The sequence below is a fragment of the Protopterus annectens genome, chromosome 10.part0 (assembly GCF_019279795.1).
Source record: "Protopterus annectens isolate FY-2018-M chromosome 10.part0, PAN1.0, whole genome shotgun sequence".
NCBI classification, from domain to species: domain Eukaryota; kingdom Metazoa; phylum Chordata; order Ceratodontiformes; family Protopteridae; genus Protopterus; species Protopterus annectens.
Window position 1 is genome coordinate 536,104,577 of NC_056744.1, and position 19,543 is coordinate 536,124,119.

The window sequence follows — 19,543 nt, forward strand, 5'->3', positions numbered from 1 at the left end:
AATCTGTCAACAAGTACTGTTGTGACTCTGTCATAGCTCATGTTGGTGTGAATGACTTGATATGTACCTCACTGGACTATATGGAGAGTGACATGACTGACCTCTATAAGTATGTCTCCCAGGCAGGTATGTCCCTGGCCTTGAGCAGTAATATAAACTAAAAGTGATTGGCTTCAACAATTGACTTAGTTTCTGGTGTCATTCTATGGGGATGCAGTTCCTGTCAGCTTGGGATGACATGGTTGATAGACCATGCTGCTTTGCTAGAGATGGTCTTCATCTGTCACTTTGAGGCTTTCAGTTACTGGCTAAGGCACTTGCCTCCCCCGTAGTGCCTTTTTTAAGCAAGGTCTCAAGAACAAAATTTCTGACGTGAAAATATCACACAAAATAAATTAATAGCTATGCTTCTAAACGCTAAGAGTTTCAACCAGAAACTGCACTCTCTGGAAGCACTCCTCTCCCTGGAGGATGTTGACATCTGTGTAGTCACAGAAACCTGGTTCAGTACCACAGAGAGTACCCCAGCCTTGCAAGGCTACAATGCCTTCCACACTTTCACACCATGAAATGAATGTGTGAGAACCAAAGGAGGAGAAGGAATATGCATCTTCATCACAGATAAATACACCTCTAGACTGGTTAGACAGGAAAACTCCATGGAATTACTCCAAGTTCAACTAACTGTGGGTAAGACTCCCCTTCAAGTCATTGTTAGCTATAGGTCCCCCTTCAATGAATCAAGATACCGGTACTGTTTATTGGGACCTACTTGAGTGAATAAAATTACAGCCAAACAGTCTAGTCATGGACAATTTTGTAACTATCCGTCCATTGACTGGGAAACTTATACGAGTACCAACATGCTCACACAAAGGTTCCTGGAATTTGTTAACACTAATGCCCTGGAACAAATAGTATACAACCCCACAAAGGGGTCAAATGTTCTTGACTATGCACAGTGGAATAAAATCAAAAGGCAACAGATTAGCATGCATTACCATAGATGTGGCCCTTTTTATCAAAAAATATGAATGATTTTAAAAATGATTTCTTAACCAGAGGATATGAATCAAACATGTTACATGTGATCCTGGATCCCATTACAGATTCTAAAATCAAACATGTTACATGTGATCCTGGATCCCATTACAGATTCTAAAACTAACAATGACCCTATGTAGAATGGGCCTTTTGGTAGAATTATGCAAAGCGGGCACCTTGGAGCTGCCTCACACCCTCCCTTTGAAGCACTGCAAATCCCAACAACTTCAAATCCCTCCTTCACTCACATCTGTCCTGCAAGTGGATTTGTCCCTGCTCTTCACCCACATGAGTTCCCATTTTTTATTTGATCATTCACACTTAACACACCACTCTTCTCTTGCATCCTCCATTCTAATAACATATTCTCTGTATAGACTATACTATGTTCACTCTGTCTATAGAACAAATTTTCACTACCACTAGACCTATACTACCATTGACTTATGCTACTGTATGTCTGTTGTTTTGAACAAATTGGCCTCTAAATGATGGATCTAACTTGCTATTGATAATATTTTGACATTTTTGAATTGTAATTTGTCTTGTTACTGTAACTGTATCATGGAGCTTATCTCCCCGGGCCTCCACTGAAAATGGGCCTTTCAAAGCCCAGTGGACTTCCCCAGTCATCAAACTAATAAATAAATAAATAAGAGAAAAGTAAGGACAGCTGCATTCTAACTTACACCTGGGATTTCAGTACAATTAAAGCCATTATTAAGGAAAACTAGCCATCTTCACTGACAATCAGCAGCTTGTAAGGGTTTTAGGAGATCACCCTACCTTTGTATATAAAAAGAGCAGATGCATACATAGCTACATGGAAAAGAAAAATAAAGAACATCAGGATGACAAGAGCAGTAAAATCTGTGGGCCACCTAACTGCACTTTCTGTGAGCGCTTGATGAAGTGTGACTCATTTGAGTGCCCCTATCTTAAAAAAATGGTGAAATCTTCAGCAGGTGGTAACTGTAATACTATAAAAGTTATATATAGGGTCACGTGCAATGACTACCCTGCATTTTATGTGCGTAAGACTATGTATTTTATTGCTATTTACTGCAATTTATTACTGTTTAACTGCAATTTACTGCATTTCATTACTGTTTAACTGTATTTTTTCATAGTGTGAGTTCTGTTTTTGACTGTAAGTGGTTTATCTGTGCTTTTCTGTGAGTTTTACTGCCTTTTTAACTCTTAAATTGAGTAGCATAGTTTGGACACAGGTTTGCTGCATCCAGAGCTGTTTATTTTTGCCTTTTCTGTTTCTGGCAGCCATCTTGGTAAAAGCTGATTGGTAAAGAAAGCAGGGGCTAGTAGGATTGGCAAGATTTCCATGTTACTAGCATCTTCTATTTTTTGTGGTATTTAAACCCTGCGTTTGAGCTGGTTTGGGCTTGTTTCCACGTCACACATTGCAGTTGCACTGTTTTTAACCCATTGTGATGTATTCCAGCTACACATTCCCACTTAGTAGCACTTGTGTGAGCACCTAGTAATACTCATCTTAGTTCTTCCACCCTTTACCTCCTTAGATCTCTCTGGCCTCTCTCCTCAGATTCTGACAAATATGGATGGACAATTTCCTACAGTTTCTCCTGCCAGTCTGATTGATATGGGTATCCTGAGTGTAGCAACTGACTCATGTACACAGACAACCCATCTACTACTACCACCCGGGAACACAATTTGTGAGAGGTGCAATTACATTAAGAACCTAGAGTCTATGCTCTATCTCTATCGCAAGCCAGTATATCTGGCACTGAGAAGGTTGTCAACACAAAAACCACACCTCAAACACCACCCACACCTACACAACACACACCCACATATGCGGCGGTCCTCAACAAACCATACCCAAACAAAAGAGACCTCTGAAGCAAAAACACATGCAAACTCCACTTCCCACCACCCCACACATACTCCACACACGTGTGTCTCACAGCCACTAAGGCCTAAACATAAACCCAACATATTAGTCATAGGACACTCCTTTGTGAGACACACAGATGTACCCCTCAAAAGGCTGGATAATGAGAAAATCACAGTTAGTTGTTTGTCGGGTGCCAGAATCTGCCATATCACCCATGCATTCAAGTCTCTCAACAACAGGTACTGTTATGACTCTGTCATAGTGCATATTGGTGTGAATGACTTGAGACATACCTCCATGGACTATATGAAGAGAGACATGATTGAGCTTGCTGAATGTGTCCCAGGCAGGTATATCCCTAGCCTTAAGCAGCATTCTACCATCACCCAGAATAATGCCTCAATACAAACAGAAAATGATTGACTTTAACAATTGGCTTAGTTTATGGTGTCATTCCAAGGGGATCCAGTACCTGACAGCCTGGGAAGACATGAACGACAGACCATGATGCTTTGTCAGAGATGGCCTGCATCTGTCTCTCTTGGGTTTCAGGCTTCTGGCAAAGGCTCTTGCCTCCTCCATAGTTCCTTTTTTAGGCAATGCCATGAGGTCAAAACTACTATCATAAAAATTTCATCAAAATGCAAATTAAAGGGCATGCTGCTAAACGCTATAAGTCTAAACACGAAACTGCACTCATTGCAAGCATTCTTAAACCAGTAAGATGCTGACATTTGTGCAGTCACAGAGACCTGGTTCAAAGCTGTGGAGATCACCAAATCCATTGCAGGTTGCTCATCCTATCATACATTCAGACCCCAAACCTTGGGCAGCAAAACAAAAGGAGGTAGAGTTTCAATATACACATTAAAGACATACACACCTCTAGGCTGGTAAAACAGTATGACGCACAGGAGACACTCCAGATGCAGTTAACTTTTGACAAGACCCCTATTTTAATCATTTCTAACTACAGGCCCCCCGACTTTGACTCAAGACGATCAGTCCACCTATCTGGCCCTCTTTGAATCTATCAAGACTCAACCCTTTACTGTGATTGTGGGCGACTTTAACTATCCAACCATAGATTGGAAGAACTACTCATGCCAAAATACAAATACCCAGAGATGCCTTGATTTCATCAAGGAAAATGCCTTGGACCAACTGGGTCGACACCCCCACAAGAGGTGGCAATATCTTGGACTTGTTATTAACCAATATGAGTAACCACTACATCATCCCTACAGTCTAATCCTCCCTGATAAGATCTGACAACAAAGCATTCACTTTCAAAGTCACCATCTCTCCTGACCCCCTCTTTGCTAGGGTCAAACATAAAAACTTCTCCAAAGCTGATTACAGCCTCCTGATGGAAGGTATAAACAGCTTCACAGCCTCCTCCCCCTCCATAGGAACTGGCACAAATGTCCAAACCTACACCAAAGTACTATACAAGCATTTATATAGCAGCATGGAATCAGGAATATCCAAGAAGACAAAATCAATCTCCTCAAGGAAGAGTAAATCTGTCTGGTGGACATCTGCAATAAATAACCTCTATAATAAAAGGAAAAAAATTGCTGTCCAGGACCAAGAAGGAGCAGGTGCCTAATTGGAAGCAATCTCTTCTAAGCCTGAACAAGCAAATAAAATCATTTGTGAAGTCCTCCAAAGCAAACTTTGTGTCCAAACGGGACACATCTACTAAAAGGCCTTCTTCACATATGTCCGCAATCTCAAAGGAAGCACACAGATCAGCTCAGAACTGGTGGTCAAGGACACCACATGCCCAAATACCGTAGATATAGCCAACCTTCTGGCAGAGAGGTTCCATGAAAACTTCACCCCCCTGTCCCCCCATCAGTAAATTAGGACATCCAAAGCACCTGCCCCCCCTTATCTCTAGGGAGCAAGTCATCACTGCCCTCTCAAAGGCAAAAAATACAGTCTCCATGGGATCTGATAACATTCCAGGCTGCATCCTACATTAACTCAGGCAGGAAATTGCAGTACCATTAGGCATCCTATTCAACCAAAGGCTGAGTTCTGGCTTCATCCCAGCTAAGTGGATGATAGCCACTGTCGTCCCTCTGCACAAAAGTGGAGCATCCACAAATCCAGGAAATTATAGCCCTATCAGCCTAACTATCCTGATCTGTAAGGCCATGAAATGGATTATTATGGACCTCATTAACAAGAACAACCTCCAAACACTTGATCCCACACAGTTTGGTTTCATCAAGGGGAAGTAATGCCTGTTAAAATTGGTCAACTACTTTGAGACAGTCACCAAAGCTATGCTCAAGGGTAAGACTGTGCACACAGCATACCTTGACCTGGTCAAAGCCTTCAACACTATTCCCCACTCAGGTATAATAGATAAACTCTCTCAACTAGGCATCAATCCATATGCTATCAGATGGGTAGCAAACTGGCTCACTGATAGAACCCACCTAGTAAATATAGAGGAAGCCAACTCAAGCAGTAGACCCGTAACAAGTGATGTACACCAAGGATTGATCTTGGGGCCTATGTTGTGTGGAATATACTTTTCTGAGGTGCAGGCCAAAACTAGTGGGCTATGGCTGATCAAGTTTGCAGATGACTGCAAGCTAGGCACTGTCACCAATTCCACTAGTGATGTGGACATCCTCCAAGAGGGTTTCATCCAAACAAATGACTGGTGCCAGAAACATGGCTTCAAACTGAATGCCAAACAATCCATCATCATCCCCTTTGGGGAGAGTGATGTCCCCACAAATTATCACATTAATAACAATGTCCTAAGCATGCAATCAGTTGTGAGGGACTTGGGCACCCAAGTTGATAGCAAACTTACTTTTGACCACTGTATTGCCTCCATTGTACAGAAAGCTTTCTACATGGCCCACCTTAGTAGGAAGGGTATCTCATCCAGGGACAAGGAGGTCATAACATCCCTGTATTCTTCCCTTATAAGACCCATTATTGAGTACAATGGCCCTTTCAGCATGTACCTCACAAAGCACATGAGAGACCACAGAGGTTTCTACCAAGATAATCCAGGGCCTCAAACATCTAACCTACACAGACAGGCTAAAATCCCTGTCCCTCTACTCAGTCTCATACAGACTCCTCAGAGCTGACCTCTGTCTGCCATACAAAGCAATCTCAGACTCTGCCTTGATGGGACTGGTGCATATCAACAAGTCCAGCTCCACTCAAGTAACCCACACTCGTGAACTTAACCTGGTCTGTGACATCAATAGGACTTGTTGGCGGGACAGATTTGTATCCCTGAGACTCCCCCTTCTGTGGAATAGGCTCCTCTCCATGTCAAGCAGTGTGCTTCATTAACCTTTTTAAGTGAAACCTGGATAACTGGATGGGGGACAGAAAATACACCCCTGGGATTCCACCTTTGTCCCTGCTGGACAGGGACATTAGGTGTTGTCTTGTCTGAACATGGACTAAATTCTTGGCTAGGCTTGTAAGGGCCACAGGGTCAATAGCCTACTTACATCCTATGAATAAACTGAAAAGGAGGTTTTCAGGCCATCTCTCTGACATCAGACATAAATGCCAGGGGACCACCTTATCCAAACACTTATTAGAACACTCCAGACATTCTGGTTTTAAATTTATCATTCTGGACTGTGTGAAGATGGATGAGCTTGAAGGGGAGGTCAATAGTGTTTTGGAGAAACAAGAATTATGCTGGCAGTTGAAATTAAATGCATTCAGAAAATCAGGACTTAAATATTATTGCTCTATTGAGAGTGTATTGAATTTATGTAAGCTGCCACACAATCTGTAAAGGTTTTTTAGGGAATTTTTTGAGGAAATATTTTTAGTACTAAAAGTATAGTAAATAATAAAATTATGTGCAGAATGTGCATAAGTGTATATATGTTTAGTTACTTTAACTTTAATTATGCTTTGATTAGATTAAGTGCATCACATCTGAGATTTAAATGGTAAATTCAAAACACACATTTGTTTTCATACCGCTGTTACCATGTACTATTGGTATAATTCCCCCATCTACCATACTGGTGGACGTTCATGCAAACTCATGCACACACACCTGCATACTTTTATACATTACTAGTTTACTTCATCCACTGTTCTTTGCATTTTTTGTATGTTTTTCTACTAGTTTTCAGATGTTTTGGAGCTGTAAGCATGAAAAATGTCATGACAGTTTTTTTTTGCAAAGCACTGACATTTTTTCTGAGCTGTTAATTGCTTAGTTTTTATGCACACTAATAAACATGGATGGATATTTAATAAATGATATTATTAGACAGATGTATTGTTATATTTATAGTGTTCTAGTTAGATTATGTTTATGGTTAGATAGCTATTTGTTTTTTTATTTTTTTATTTTAGTTCTTGTTACAGACCTGATGAAGGGTTTATTGCATTAGGTAGCCAAAAGCAATTTTAGTTAAGTCTTTTTATGCGCATTTTTTTGTTTTTCTTAATACCTGATTTTGGAATGTGGGTTGCAAATAGATAGGTAGTGTTTTCCTTAACTAGGATTTAGTTTGCTCTAATTAGTAGTATTGTGTGGGAGTGGGTACTTGTTCTAAAATGCACTTTTCTGACCCTGTTTATACTGTTTGCCTTGAATAGGCAGGTTTAAAATTAAACAATATGTACATTTTCCACACCTACTTTTAAGTATATAAAAGCCGATATGTTTAACATTGTTAAAATAATTCTGATTTTTTGTTACTGAGGATCACTTCTCTGTGATGAATAAAGGCTTGTTGCTTTGGAACACTACTTGGGTTTCATGCTTTTTGGAAATTATAGTGACTGAGCTCATCAATGAATTTTTAAGACCACTAGTTTTTATTCCTTGAGACTTATGGTCATGAGGTTGGAACTAGACAGATCCCTATGCTTGTTCATTTGTTCATTTAGCATTATTGGATCATGCTCTATGGTAAATTTGCAAGTATTAGGGATAAAAGGATGATGTGACAGAAACCCAGACCTCAGAGTGAGGTAAGACTTTACTGTTATGGGAAGTAGAGATGGAGGAAGCCCTTTTATGGGTAATGACCAAAAAAGTGACCAATGGTTGTTTTTCATATACACAAAAATGTTGGTTTATAAGTTTTATTCCTTAATTAATGTATATATACAGTAGTAGTACAGAAGAAAGGTTATTCACTAAGAGGTACAAAAGATATATGAAAATAGATGGACAATGCATATGGCAGTTAGCATTATGAACCAATTTTATTAATGCATACAGGAAATGAGCTTAGTTTAGATTCAGATGATGCCTAGTTATGGTAGACAAAAGTTGATTTTACTGTATTTAATGATTTACATGTTTGCTAATTAATGAATATTGTCGATATTTAGTCCATGGCTTGTTTCCTGTTTTTTCCAAGCACCACTGGAGTGAATCAGGTTGTAATGAATCAGTGTCTTCATTAAGTTTAGAGAAATTGCTTTAGGATATGGAGTGTTTATTATCTGATTTATGCAAGGGAACATTTTAGGAAAACAGTGTGTATTTCTGTATTGTATTATGTTTGTAGATAACACTTCTTGTATAAATTACAAAAATAAGAACTGACTCTGTCTGCATATTTTGTATTATACAATAACAGGTCATTGTTACTCAAAAATGTGCACATTGATTGGACAGCCCAAACAGCATGGCCATTGTAAATCACGCTTATACCAATAGAAAAAGTCCAGCTGCTAAAGCTCCATTGAGGAACCAGACTTTTCTATTCAAATATTCAATAAAGGGCAGAGAGAGCAAAATACAAGAAAAATCAGGTACGTTCTGCAAAAGTAAATAAGCAGAAATGTGCTTGATTTTCCTTGTATTTCTGAAATGTCCCACCTAAATCCCACAGACCCTCATACCTCTCAACTGTCCAGATCTGCACAGAATGTCCAGATTTTTACCTCATAGTTTTGGTCTTTTCCATATAAAAAAAATAGTTTTCTAGCAAGTCCCTGGCGACATTAAAAATGACAGACATTTGAGATTTATCTTTTATATCTTTCAAAAAATGCACGCTAACAGAAATCTTCCCCTTCAAGCAATTTTCTAAGTTTATAAGAGCCATAAAATCCATGACTATTTTTGGACCTTTGCTCCCCCCATTATGTTGAGCTTTTTCCAGGTTTCTAGCATTAACACTGGGCTGACAGGAACAGGACCCAAAAAAAAAAAAAAAAAGTAATGGAGATTCTCTTTTCATCATTGCTTCTCTTGAACAGCAATGATGTACTGTGCAAGCATGGGAACGTAATCCCTGTACACATGGGCAGTACACCACAAAATGCAGAAGAACAGGAAACAACATGGAGGAACACTACAGCACCATTATACAAAGACAATATTGAAGAAAGATAAATAATCCACTCCTGAGTGGGGGTAATGCTGGATTTATCCATGGTTGTCTTTGTTTGATCACGTGAGCTTCACCCTAATAATTAAGCCATATAAAACCATGGGTAAACCCAGCATTATCCACATCCAGTCGTGGGTTATCGCTTAAATATATTACACCGGTAATGTTATAGGAACATATGGGCAGCAAGTCAAATATCTAAGATAAGAAATATTGGGATAGTACCATAATGACATCATAATGCCAGGAAGAAGGGCTGAAAAGTGAAGACTAAGATGAGAGGTAGATAATATATTCACCAAGGCGATTGGAATATTACCTGAGGAGCATTATCTGACTGCCTATTTAGGCAGTTGACAGGCAGCAACTTTAAACTTTCTTGCCAGGGGGAGGAAACATCAGTCTGCCACTAAGACATGGTCAAAGATCTTTGGAGTCCAGCTTCTAAGGTGCAGACTTTAGGTCACATGGAGTAGAGGCAAAGAGGGTGGGGTATTTGAATATAGGGGGTATGAATATTCCATTATCAAAAAAATGAATACTGAGAAGAATTAGAGAGAATGGATGGATATAGTATGCCTACACAAGCTAGAATTATACATGAACAAGATGAGGAAGATGCAAAAGAAAGGTATAAATAGGTAAGACTGGATTATGTTGCAGGTGGAGAAAGGAACAGCTCTCTACTGAAATGTCGTCACTCAAAATGTCTAGTGCCGAAAAGCCAGTAAAGAAAAATGATGAAAACTCGGACAAGAGCAAAATGTCAGAATCGCTCTTCTCTTTAAAACTTCTTTTTGCAGGTGTGAGCAGGCCCCCACACGTCTCAGACTTACATATATCAACTTTGAGATCACCATACCTCTGAGAAAAGGGGATATTTTAAGAAATGGCATCTTGGACTTGGTATCTGCAGTTCCGATCTTTTGGCCATTCAGTCTCTGCATTTTGGGACCAGCTATAGCAACATTTCAAACAGCTACTGAAAGGAACACAAGTGCAAGAAGGAGGAAGTTGGTATTGGAAAGAGGGTGTAACAGGGAAGAATGGAAGGTGGGTAGTCTGTAAACTACTTTTGAAGACAGGAAAGTTGAAGTGGGATTCCTTTATGCCAAAACTGTCATGAAGTAGAAGAAATGATAGGATGTGTGAAGGTAACAGACTGATTCATAGATGAGATGGGAATTTCACTGTAGAGTTAGAGCCACGTTAAAATGGGTTACATAGGAAACAAGAGTTTAATGTAAAATGTCAGACAGGAAATTAAATGTATAAATTAGATAGGAGTGTTAAATGCATTGAGGACGAATGAGGGAGGGCGAAGTAGTTTATGTTTTACAAGCTGGAAGACATGCAGGAAAGCATGTTATTTAAGATATTAGTACATGAAGAAACTTTATGTGAGGCACAGAATACAGATATATAGGAAAGAGGAGTATCAAATTATTCATTGGTTACATTGCTATGGGGATGGGACTAGAGAAGTGGAGATGGAGCCCAAACAAAAGAAGAGGTGCGGATCATTTAAAATGGATGAAAAAGATGCCTAAATAGGTACAAAGGAATAAAGCAGAAAAGATTTAGGAAAGAATAATAGAGTAGGAGGGGGATTAAGATTGCTTTGATGGTGGAGGGGTAAAACTGATGCAAAATAAAGGACATCAAAACAGATGATGACAAGTCTGACCAGATAGTCATTAACGAGGAGTAGGATGAACAGACAGAAGAGAAGCTGATGGGGAGGATGTGTAAGATCCTACCTACAGAGGACATATCAATAGCTGAGATTTAATTAATCAAATTCAATTGTAAATCCAGACTCCGGATGAGTAACTTGCTTGGTGGTAATATATTTTAAACACAGGAAAGAGGTAGCACATCCTGAGTGTGCATGTGTGTGTGTGTGTGTGTGTGTGTGTGTGTGTGTGTGCGTGTGTGTGTGTGTGTGTGTGTGTGTGTGTGTGTGTGTGTGTGTGTGTGTGTGTGTGTGTGTGTGTGTGTGTGTGTGTGTGTGTGCATAAAACTGAATTTGGTTATGTACCTGTTACTACTGGTAAGTTTGCACTGAAAGGCACTGAGCGCAGACTGAGGTGAGTAAAATACTGGAGAACTGGCACCTTTTACTCAGTTGTATAGCTGACAGTGTATAACTTATTTGGATGTAATAGCTGTTGATCATAACTCATGGCAGTAGTGCACATACTCTTTAAGCTGTTAAGACAAATCACCCTCTAGCATAGTTTGTTGGTGGAAGTAATCCAAATTTAGCCTCCATAATTCCCACACGTCACATTATTTTTTGACAACAGTAGGACTCAAACCCCAACAATGTATAACTCAAAGTGATAACAGTGGCATTGGATTTATGATCAATATACCTGCCCATCAAATACACATGAATGTATATTTCTTTTCTAATAACATTTCAGTATCATGCTTCAGCTTTTTCTACTTCTTTCTCTACCATCAAGTCACTGCTATAGCAATTGTTTTGCAACTCAGTAAACCTGTCTTTATTCTTTCTCAAGTCATCTTGACCATTTTTCACCATCATATCTATATAACAATTTACTTCCCTTTTCAGTTTGATCCTAATAAAATCCCATTCATTCCTTCAACTCTGTTAGCTCTACTCCCTTTCAGTCAGTTTACTCTCTGTTAATTGTTGACCCCAATCAAGAAATGCCTTCTGTTTAAGATAATATATAGCAAATCACCAGTGTATTTCTAAATAAGAATCAAGACAGTAAATACTCCAAATGTGTAACATCCCTCAGTAGAAATGGATGAATCTTTACTGCTTTAACTAACAAATCTGTTCAGTTGACATATACTTCTTATCAATATGAAATTATGAAATCCTGATATATATATATATATATATATATATATATATATATATATATATATATATATATATATGTAAGTGTGTGTGTGTGTGTGTGTGTGTGTGTGTGTGTGTGTGTGTGTGTGTGTGCGTGTATGGGTCTACTTTTAAAGCTCAAAGTTTCAAAATTTCAAATTTTTTATTGTCAAGACCATAAGATTGACTTTGCAAAATGATAAAAACTATTTTTTTATGTTTTTGCAGGGGGCAACCATCCTGCACTCCCCACACCCCTGATAATTCAATATACCAATTCTGAGATCACACTACAGTGAGGAAACAGCAAATTTCCCATTCTGCACTGTACAGCGATCTCCACTTAAACCATTCGAAGTTTCAAATCTTTCCTCTTATGGTCTCGACCATAACACTCTCAACACTTTGAAACTTCAAGCTTTAAAAGTAGGCCCATATATATATATATATATATATATATATATATATATATATATATAGATAGATAGATAGATATAGATAGATATATACATGCATATATATATATAAACATATGAGTCATGTATGTTTTTTTGAATGCTGTTTCTTTGACAATTGCAAAGTGTGTGGTTATAGCTGGGTGGTAGAAATGTTGATGGTGTGTAATGTCAAGACAGGTAAGTGGTGTTGGAGGGGAGAGAGTGTTTATGCATGTATATATAAGCTAGGATTAAAGTAGAGGATGAAAAAAGGATAGGTGTTATATGTTTGTGTGCAAGTGTTTGTATTTTAAGGTTATTGTCAGTGTTAGGTTATGGGATAGATATAGCGGTGATTGTGGTTGTTTGTGTGCCTGAGTGTGTCTTGTGTAGTGGCAGTGTTATGGGAAGGTTTTTATGAAGGTAAGGTGTAGGGTTAGGATTAGTAGCCATTACTAAGGTGGTGAAACTTAGTAATGGGTGCTAACCCTAATCCCAACACTGTCCCTTCCCTCAACCTTAACTCTACGCTTTACCTTCATAAAGGCCTTCCTGTAACACTGCAGCTATTCAGATAAATTGGGGTTTTAGTGTTAATATCAGAACAGGAATTAGTTTTAATTTCTCAATATTATTACACTCAATATTTTGTGCACATTTATAGCTTTTTTGTCAATGTTTTGAATTCACTATTAAATTACTTCAGTCATACACAATAGAAAACAATATGCATTTCAGAACATTTCAACCATACAAAGCCACTCAAATTGCTGTCATTATAATCTACCAATATCCCTTAATATGTACCATAAAAGTCATCTGAATAATTCCACATTAAAGAAAACTATTACTAATGCAGACGTTGCTGCTGGCAGATAGCTTTGCATTTCATCTACCAATTCTGTGCCTGAATCCCTTGTAGAATGAATTACCTATATTACATTAAAACATTGGTGTGCTGGTGATATTGCCATAACATTTCCTGAAGTAGATTAGCTATGCAATAGGGAGTGGCAACAATGAAAGCAGGTTGATAGTTACTAGGCATGCAGTTATAGAGACCATTAAGGAGCCTATCCCAAATTCCCAATTGCTCCAAAAAGCACTGTATTGTCAAGTGACTTTCCTCAATGTTACACAGTAGGTAAATGAAGGAGGAAAGATTCAACACCGCACCCTTATCACAGGAAGTATCTTATTAGCAAGCCAGTGCTTTCAATCCACTGCACTAATTGCCAGAGTAGCAGTTTGTAACTAAATGCTGAAATCCTTTAAAAAACAATCTTGAAAAGAAGACTATATCACAGTAATATGCAACAATGAATGCATCATGGATGTTGAAAATCAGACAGCTCTGATCATCAGTCTAAATAATGCAGACTGCATAACATGACAAATGTCAGCCCTTTGCAGTTGTTGGAGGCTGTGAAGAAGATAGTGCAAAAAATATATTACTGGAATGCAGCATGTACAGATTCTTACTCATTCAAGTGTAATAATGAATTAATTTGTTCTTTAATGCAATGAGCAAATCAAAACAATTAAAGATAAAATAAATGCTGCAGCAACTTTTGTTCTACAACTGCAACTCATACAAAAATCAGAAATATTACTGCATGCAATATATTATGGAGGGAACTTACATGCTTACATTGCACTGACATCTCATTTTGACCCCCTGATGCCTTCTATGTTGTCAAGAATAGCTGTCATTTCTGATATTACATAGTACAGTTCTGACCTACTTCAATTGTTAATAATACTGCATTGTTACAGCATACACCTCCAGAGTCAACAGAGTCAGATCATGCACAAATGGGCACCTATGCAAGATAATAAATTAGGTTCCCACTAGCCATACCAATATCTTATTACTTGGATGCGTCTTACTTGGATGTGTCCCCCAATTTACCAAATCACTGTTCATATTTGTCATTGCAAATATTATTTTCTTCTTTGCTTTTACAGTTATGAGAGATCTGGATTTCATTTAAAACTTTTATTTCAAATTTTACAGAAAAAAAAAATCACTGATAGCTATATTCTAAAAAAATGCTCTCACATTGATAACAGATTTAGCATAAGAAACAGTAAATTTTTCTTTCCTTGAAACTCTGATTTAGTGAAAATGCATCAGTCAACTCATTCCACTACTAGAGACATGCTAGGAATCATACTCAAATAGCATATAGTGAAGTATTAATTATTGTCTTTGTGAAGAGTGCAGGAATTTAAAAGGCAAATGTGTAATGCGTTTACTAACAGCCTGGAATACTCCACTTGACACAAAAGTCCCATCTCAGGAGCAGCTCAAGAGTATTGTCTTTTTAAGTAACTTAGCAGAATCACATAGAAGACAAATGAGGAAGCAGCTCTGTAACAGCTGATAGCCTTACTCATCTGCACTAAGTGCTAGACAAAACTGTTGTAGCCCAAACACACTACATTTCATACTCGTTTGTGTGCCTGCAAAAACAAGCCAAATTAAAAATATATTCATAGTTAAAATATTAAAATTAAACTTTTTGTCTTAATGCTGCCAAATTTATTCACAGCTAAATAATCAACACATTATTATCATTCAAAGAACAAGGAAACAAAGGATTACATTAAAATACTATGGCTCTTGTGATGATGATTACTACGATCAGTTTCCTTCCTTTACACCATAACTATTCTGATTCATAGGCAGTTACCACACTTGCAGTCCAGTAGACCTTTGAGGAACCTATCCCGAATTTCCAGCTGACACAAAGCACTGTCTAGTTAAGAGACATGCTCAAAAACAGGGCATAAATATGCAAAACTTGAGATGGATAAGAACAGATATCTCTAAATCACTTAAAAAGTTAACAGATTAACAGGTTTTGCATCAATATGCATTTTGTGAACCACAAAACTATGAGACTCTGAATGACATTGAAAGACTAAAATCCTCAGTAAATTATAAAAACAACAACAGCAAAAAAATAAATAAAATAATGTTGCTAAAGGAGATTTGACAGTTGGTGTGGAGGATTAAGGCTCTAACCCTCTGTAGCTAATGTTCAGGTTTTGACTCCATGCAAGTCATTTATCTAGACAGAGACCCTTAAGTGAGGCATTCCACCTACATATCCACCCACACTGCTTCAACTGGTGGCAAATGAATAAATCTGGTATGCCAAGATGTGTGCAATTACAGATAGTTTCTGTCTGCTGCAGATCATTCCTGAGTGCTGGAGGAAATCCCAAAATCTGAGAACACAGGTCTTCTTTATGCACTGATGTAAGCATGTATTACGTGCTTGCAGATGAGTGCTGACATCTTCCTAGTATGCTGTCAAGCTGAGGCTTCAAACAGAACTTTAAAGCAGAATGGAAGATGAGAGATAAGATTTTATTTATTTATTTTTTTCAAAGCCTAGGTCAGCCCCCCCCCCCCCCCTTCCAGCAACAGGCACTAAGCAGCTGCCTAGGTCACCTTGTGCTGGATCTGGCTCTATATCTGTCTACCAGAAAAAAAGATTACTCCATAGATTAATCAGAAAGAACAGTCAAACATTTCACATTAACACATACATTGACATATCACCAAAGATGAGTATAAGTCACTCCCTGGGTTTGTCTCTAAACTCTGTGGTACTTATTCTAGCATTACAATATCCAAAGAAACAATCATTCCCAAATAATTCCTATAAATATTTTTGTGATGTGTCTGGAGGACGATGAACATCTTATATAGTAACAATTGTTGCTCCTACATAGCAACTCTTTGGTTCCCATGATAATGACATCTTATACTATAAGATAATAAGGCACTGCTTAGAAAGCAACAATATCAGTACTCCTTGTGACCTAGAGGCTCTTATCACTACATCATGCATGATCTGAGCATCCTCAAATTACTTATTCTTAGCCCATGTACATTCCATGGCGCAAGCACCTCTCAAATTTCTGTAGGAAAATTCACATTTAACGACCTTCCTGATGCAGTCAAAAATGAGAAACTGACATATGATAAAAGGGCTGATCAGAAGAGACTTCACTATTTCCAGAATCAGTACTATCTTAAAAATATTTCTTTTTCACAGACCAAGAAATTTAAAATACTAAAGATCTCTCTGTTAAAATGGTGTGCAGATATTTAGTTCACCTATCCTATCAGGCAAAGCCACACCTGCAAAGTTATCCATTGACAATTAAACGAAAATGGCACGTCACACAGTTCTCCATTGTCTGTCACTTCTTTTGTCTTTTGCTATTATATATCTGTTACTAAAGTACTCTGATATTAAAAAAACATAATTATGTTTTACAAAACACAAAGTTGTCATACTTAGTTTTGCAAACTATCCATTTCCAGAAATCAGAATGATAGTGTGGTAGTCTGTAAATCACTAGAAACTATGGCTTTCAGTTTGGTAGCACAGATCACATGCTGGTATTTGTAAAATACGACACTTCATTCTGATTTTTTTAAGAGAAGAACCACTTTAATGCAATGCAGTTAGGTAACAAAATGGGCATGGAGGAGGGCTGGGTAAGAGGGGAAGGAGAGAGGAAAGCCAAGGCTGGGAGCAATGTAAAGAGTTTGACTGATTTGGATTTTCCTTTTGCGAAAGGAGGCAACCTTATACTTAAATATATAGTCATCACATCATACTCATAATTAGATATATAGTCATCATACTCATAATTAAATATATAGTCATCACATCATATAGCTACGCATACCCATAATTACATACATAGTCATCACATCATATAGCTATGCATACTCATAATTACATATATAGTCATCAAATCTTATAGCTACATAACTGCTACTTTATAGCAGAAAAAACATATATTCCACTTACTGAAATTCAAATTTGTCTTACATGAATATATAATCAGATCATCCTACTCAGGACTGAAGTTTAATTTCCAAACGATCTCAGAAAAAAAGTAAAAGCTTTCCTCTCATCTGCCTCAAGTCAACTCTATTTTTCATGACTAAAAATAGTTTTATTATATAGCACAGCTCTACTTGAGATATATCAACCTTTAGCACACACTTTGCTCAAGTTACCAAATATACTCAGCATGCAGATGAGCTTTATTCCTATTATTTATTTATTTCACATTTGTTAACTGGGTTAGTCCAATTGAGTACAGGCCCATATTCAGTGGAGACCTAAGGAGAAAATCTCCACTACAACAATTACAATTTGATTTTACATTAGTATAAACATCAAAGTACAAAAGACAATTTTATAATATATGTATATAACATAGTAAGAGAGAAAAACTTAATAATGAACAAGTAAATAAAAAAATGAAAATATAGTGCCTTCTATACAGAGTATATAGTTAATTAGCTAGACTGAACATAGCCAGTTGATATACTGTTCAAAGACAGAGATACAATAGATAATAGTTGGTAGAATCAGGATTAGGTTGGGTCATGGCAAGGATGTAGCCAAGTGTTAAGGAAAAGGTTCTTCAGTTCTTTTTTGAAGTGGTTAGTGTGAGTAATGCAACCTACATTGTCAGGGAGGATTGTTCGAGGATTTTGTTATGGAGGATTCATACAGAAGATGATCAATGTTAATTCTGGAGCTATAAGTTTGCAGAAGGAATTTGTCAGCACTACATAATGGGTGGGAATGAGTATAGTAAGTCACTAGACTGCAGAGAGAGGGACAAGCATTAGGGCTATTAAGAAGGAAGTGGGTCATTTCTGTGCTTCTTTTTAAGGCTGTTGCACGAATAAACATGTTATCACAGTAGTTTATGGAATAACAGGAAATCCCTTTAATTGGAATTTGTGGTTTGGTCCTTCTAAGTAGTCAGCTGATCGCGAGTGTGATAACTGGCTTGTTGTGGTGACTTTGGGTTGAACTATTATGAGTTCTCAGAGGGGTAATGTTTCCCGTACTCGTTCTCAAAAGCCCCAGAATACAACAGTGTTTAAAAATGACAAATACGATGCAACTAACACTCTAAAGAAACTGAATACAAAAGTTCATGATGGAGTTTGTCAACGGTGTAAGGACATACTGAAATGGAAAATTAAATATAATAAGTACAAGCTGCTTACAAAGCCTAAGACATGTGTGAAATACTTTCAGAAGACTGTGAAGGAGGCGTATCATGTCTTGTGCAAACCGTGTGCCCTTAAATTAGGATTCTGTGCAAAATGTGGAAGGAGTGAGCAAATTATTTCTTTGAATGAAAACAATCCTGAAGAGCTTCTTGCTGAAGGCAGAAGTAATGTAGGTAACACTATCAAAAGAAATAGGAAAGATGAAGGTGATCAATATGACTCTGACAGTGACGAGGATGAAAATGATAAAACAGAGGACTCTGAATGTGAAGTGAAAGAATGTAAAGTCCATTACTCACAGAAATCAAATACACCTTCACCATGCAACACGTCAGCACAAAGACCATCAAAATCTCAACAGAGACATGCCATTCCAGCAGAAAAGAACAAAGTGCAAGAACTACCAGATGTTGCTGCTGTAACATTGCAGTCTGACACAGACCTTTGTAAAGTGTAGCCCATTTCAAATAAGTAAAAAAGACCGGCATTATGGTCATATTAGCAAAACCTTTTTCAGTTGAGAGAGAATTTTTTTTTAATTGTGCAAAAGAATATGTTACAAGACTTAATCTATGAGGAAAAAATAGTCAAGCAATAAGTAAGCAAAGCACCACAGGGGCAGTATTCACACAAGCACATTATATGGGATTGGGATTGACAAATATAGGTGTGTGTGTGTGTGTGTGTGTGTGTGTGTGTGTGTGTGTGTGTGTGTGTGTGTGTGTGTGTGTGTGTGCATGTTTATATAAACATAGTCCTGCCTTTCTAATTTACATTGTCCAATAAAAAAATACTAGGTTTTCCTCAGAGAATGTTTTTTTTTCCTTTAATGGCTTTCTCTGTTTGCATCTTTTTTAAGAATGTCACTCTCTTTTTTTGGAA

General features: G+C 37.7%; 1 protein-coding gene across 1 annotated transcript; it reads left to right on the forward strand.

The window, feature by feature from the left end:
* The first annotated feature begins 18,419 nt into the window (after positions 1-18,419).
* On the forward strand, positions 18,420-19,118 carry LOC122814179 (uncharacterized protein C9orf85 homolog). Its single transcript, XM_044086789.1, has one exon. It carries the CDS (start codon positions 18,462-18,464, stop codon positions 19,116-19,118), a length of 657 nt encoding a protein of 218 aa, XP_043942724.1. The 5' UTR covers positions 18,420-18,461.
* The last annotated feature ends 425 nt before the right edge of the window (positions 19,119-19,543 follow it).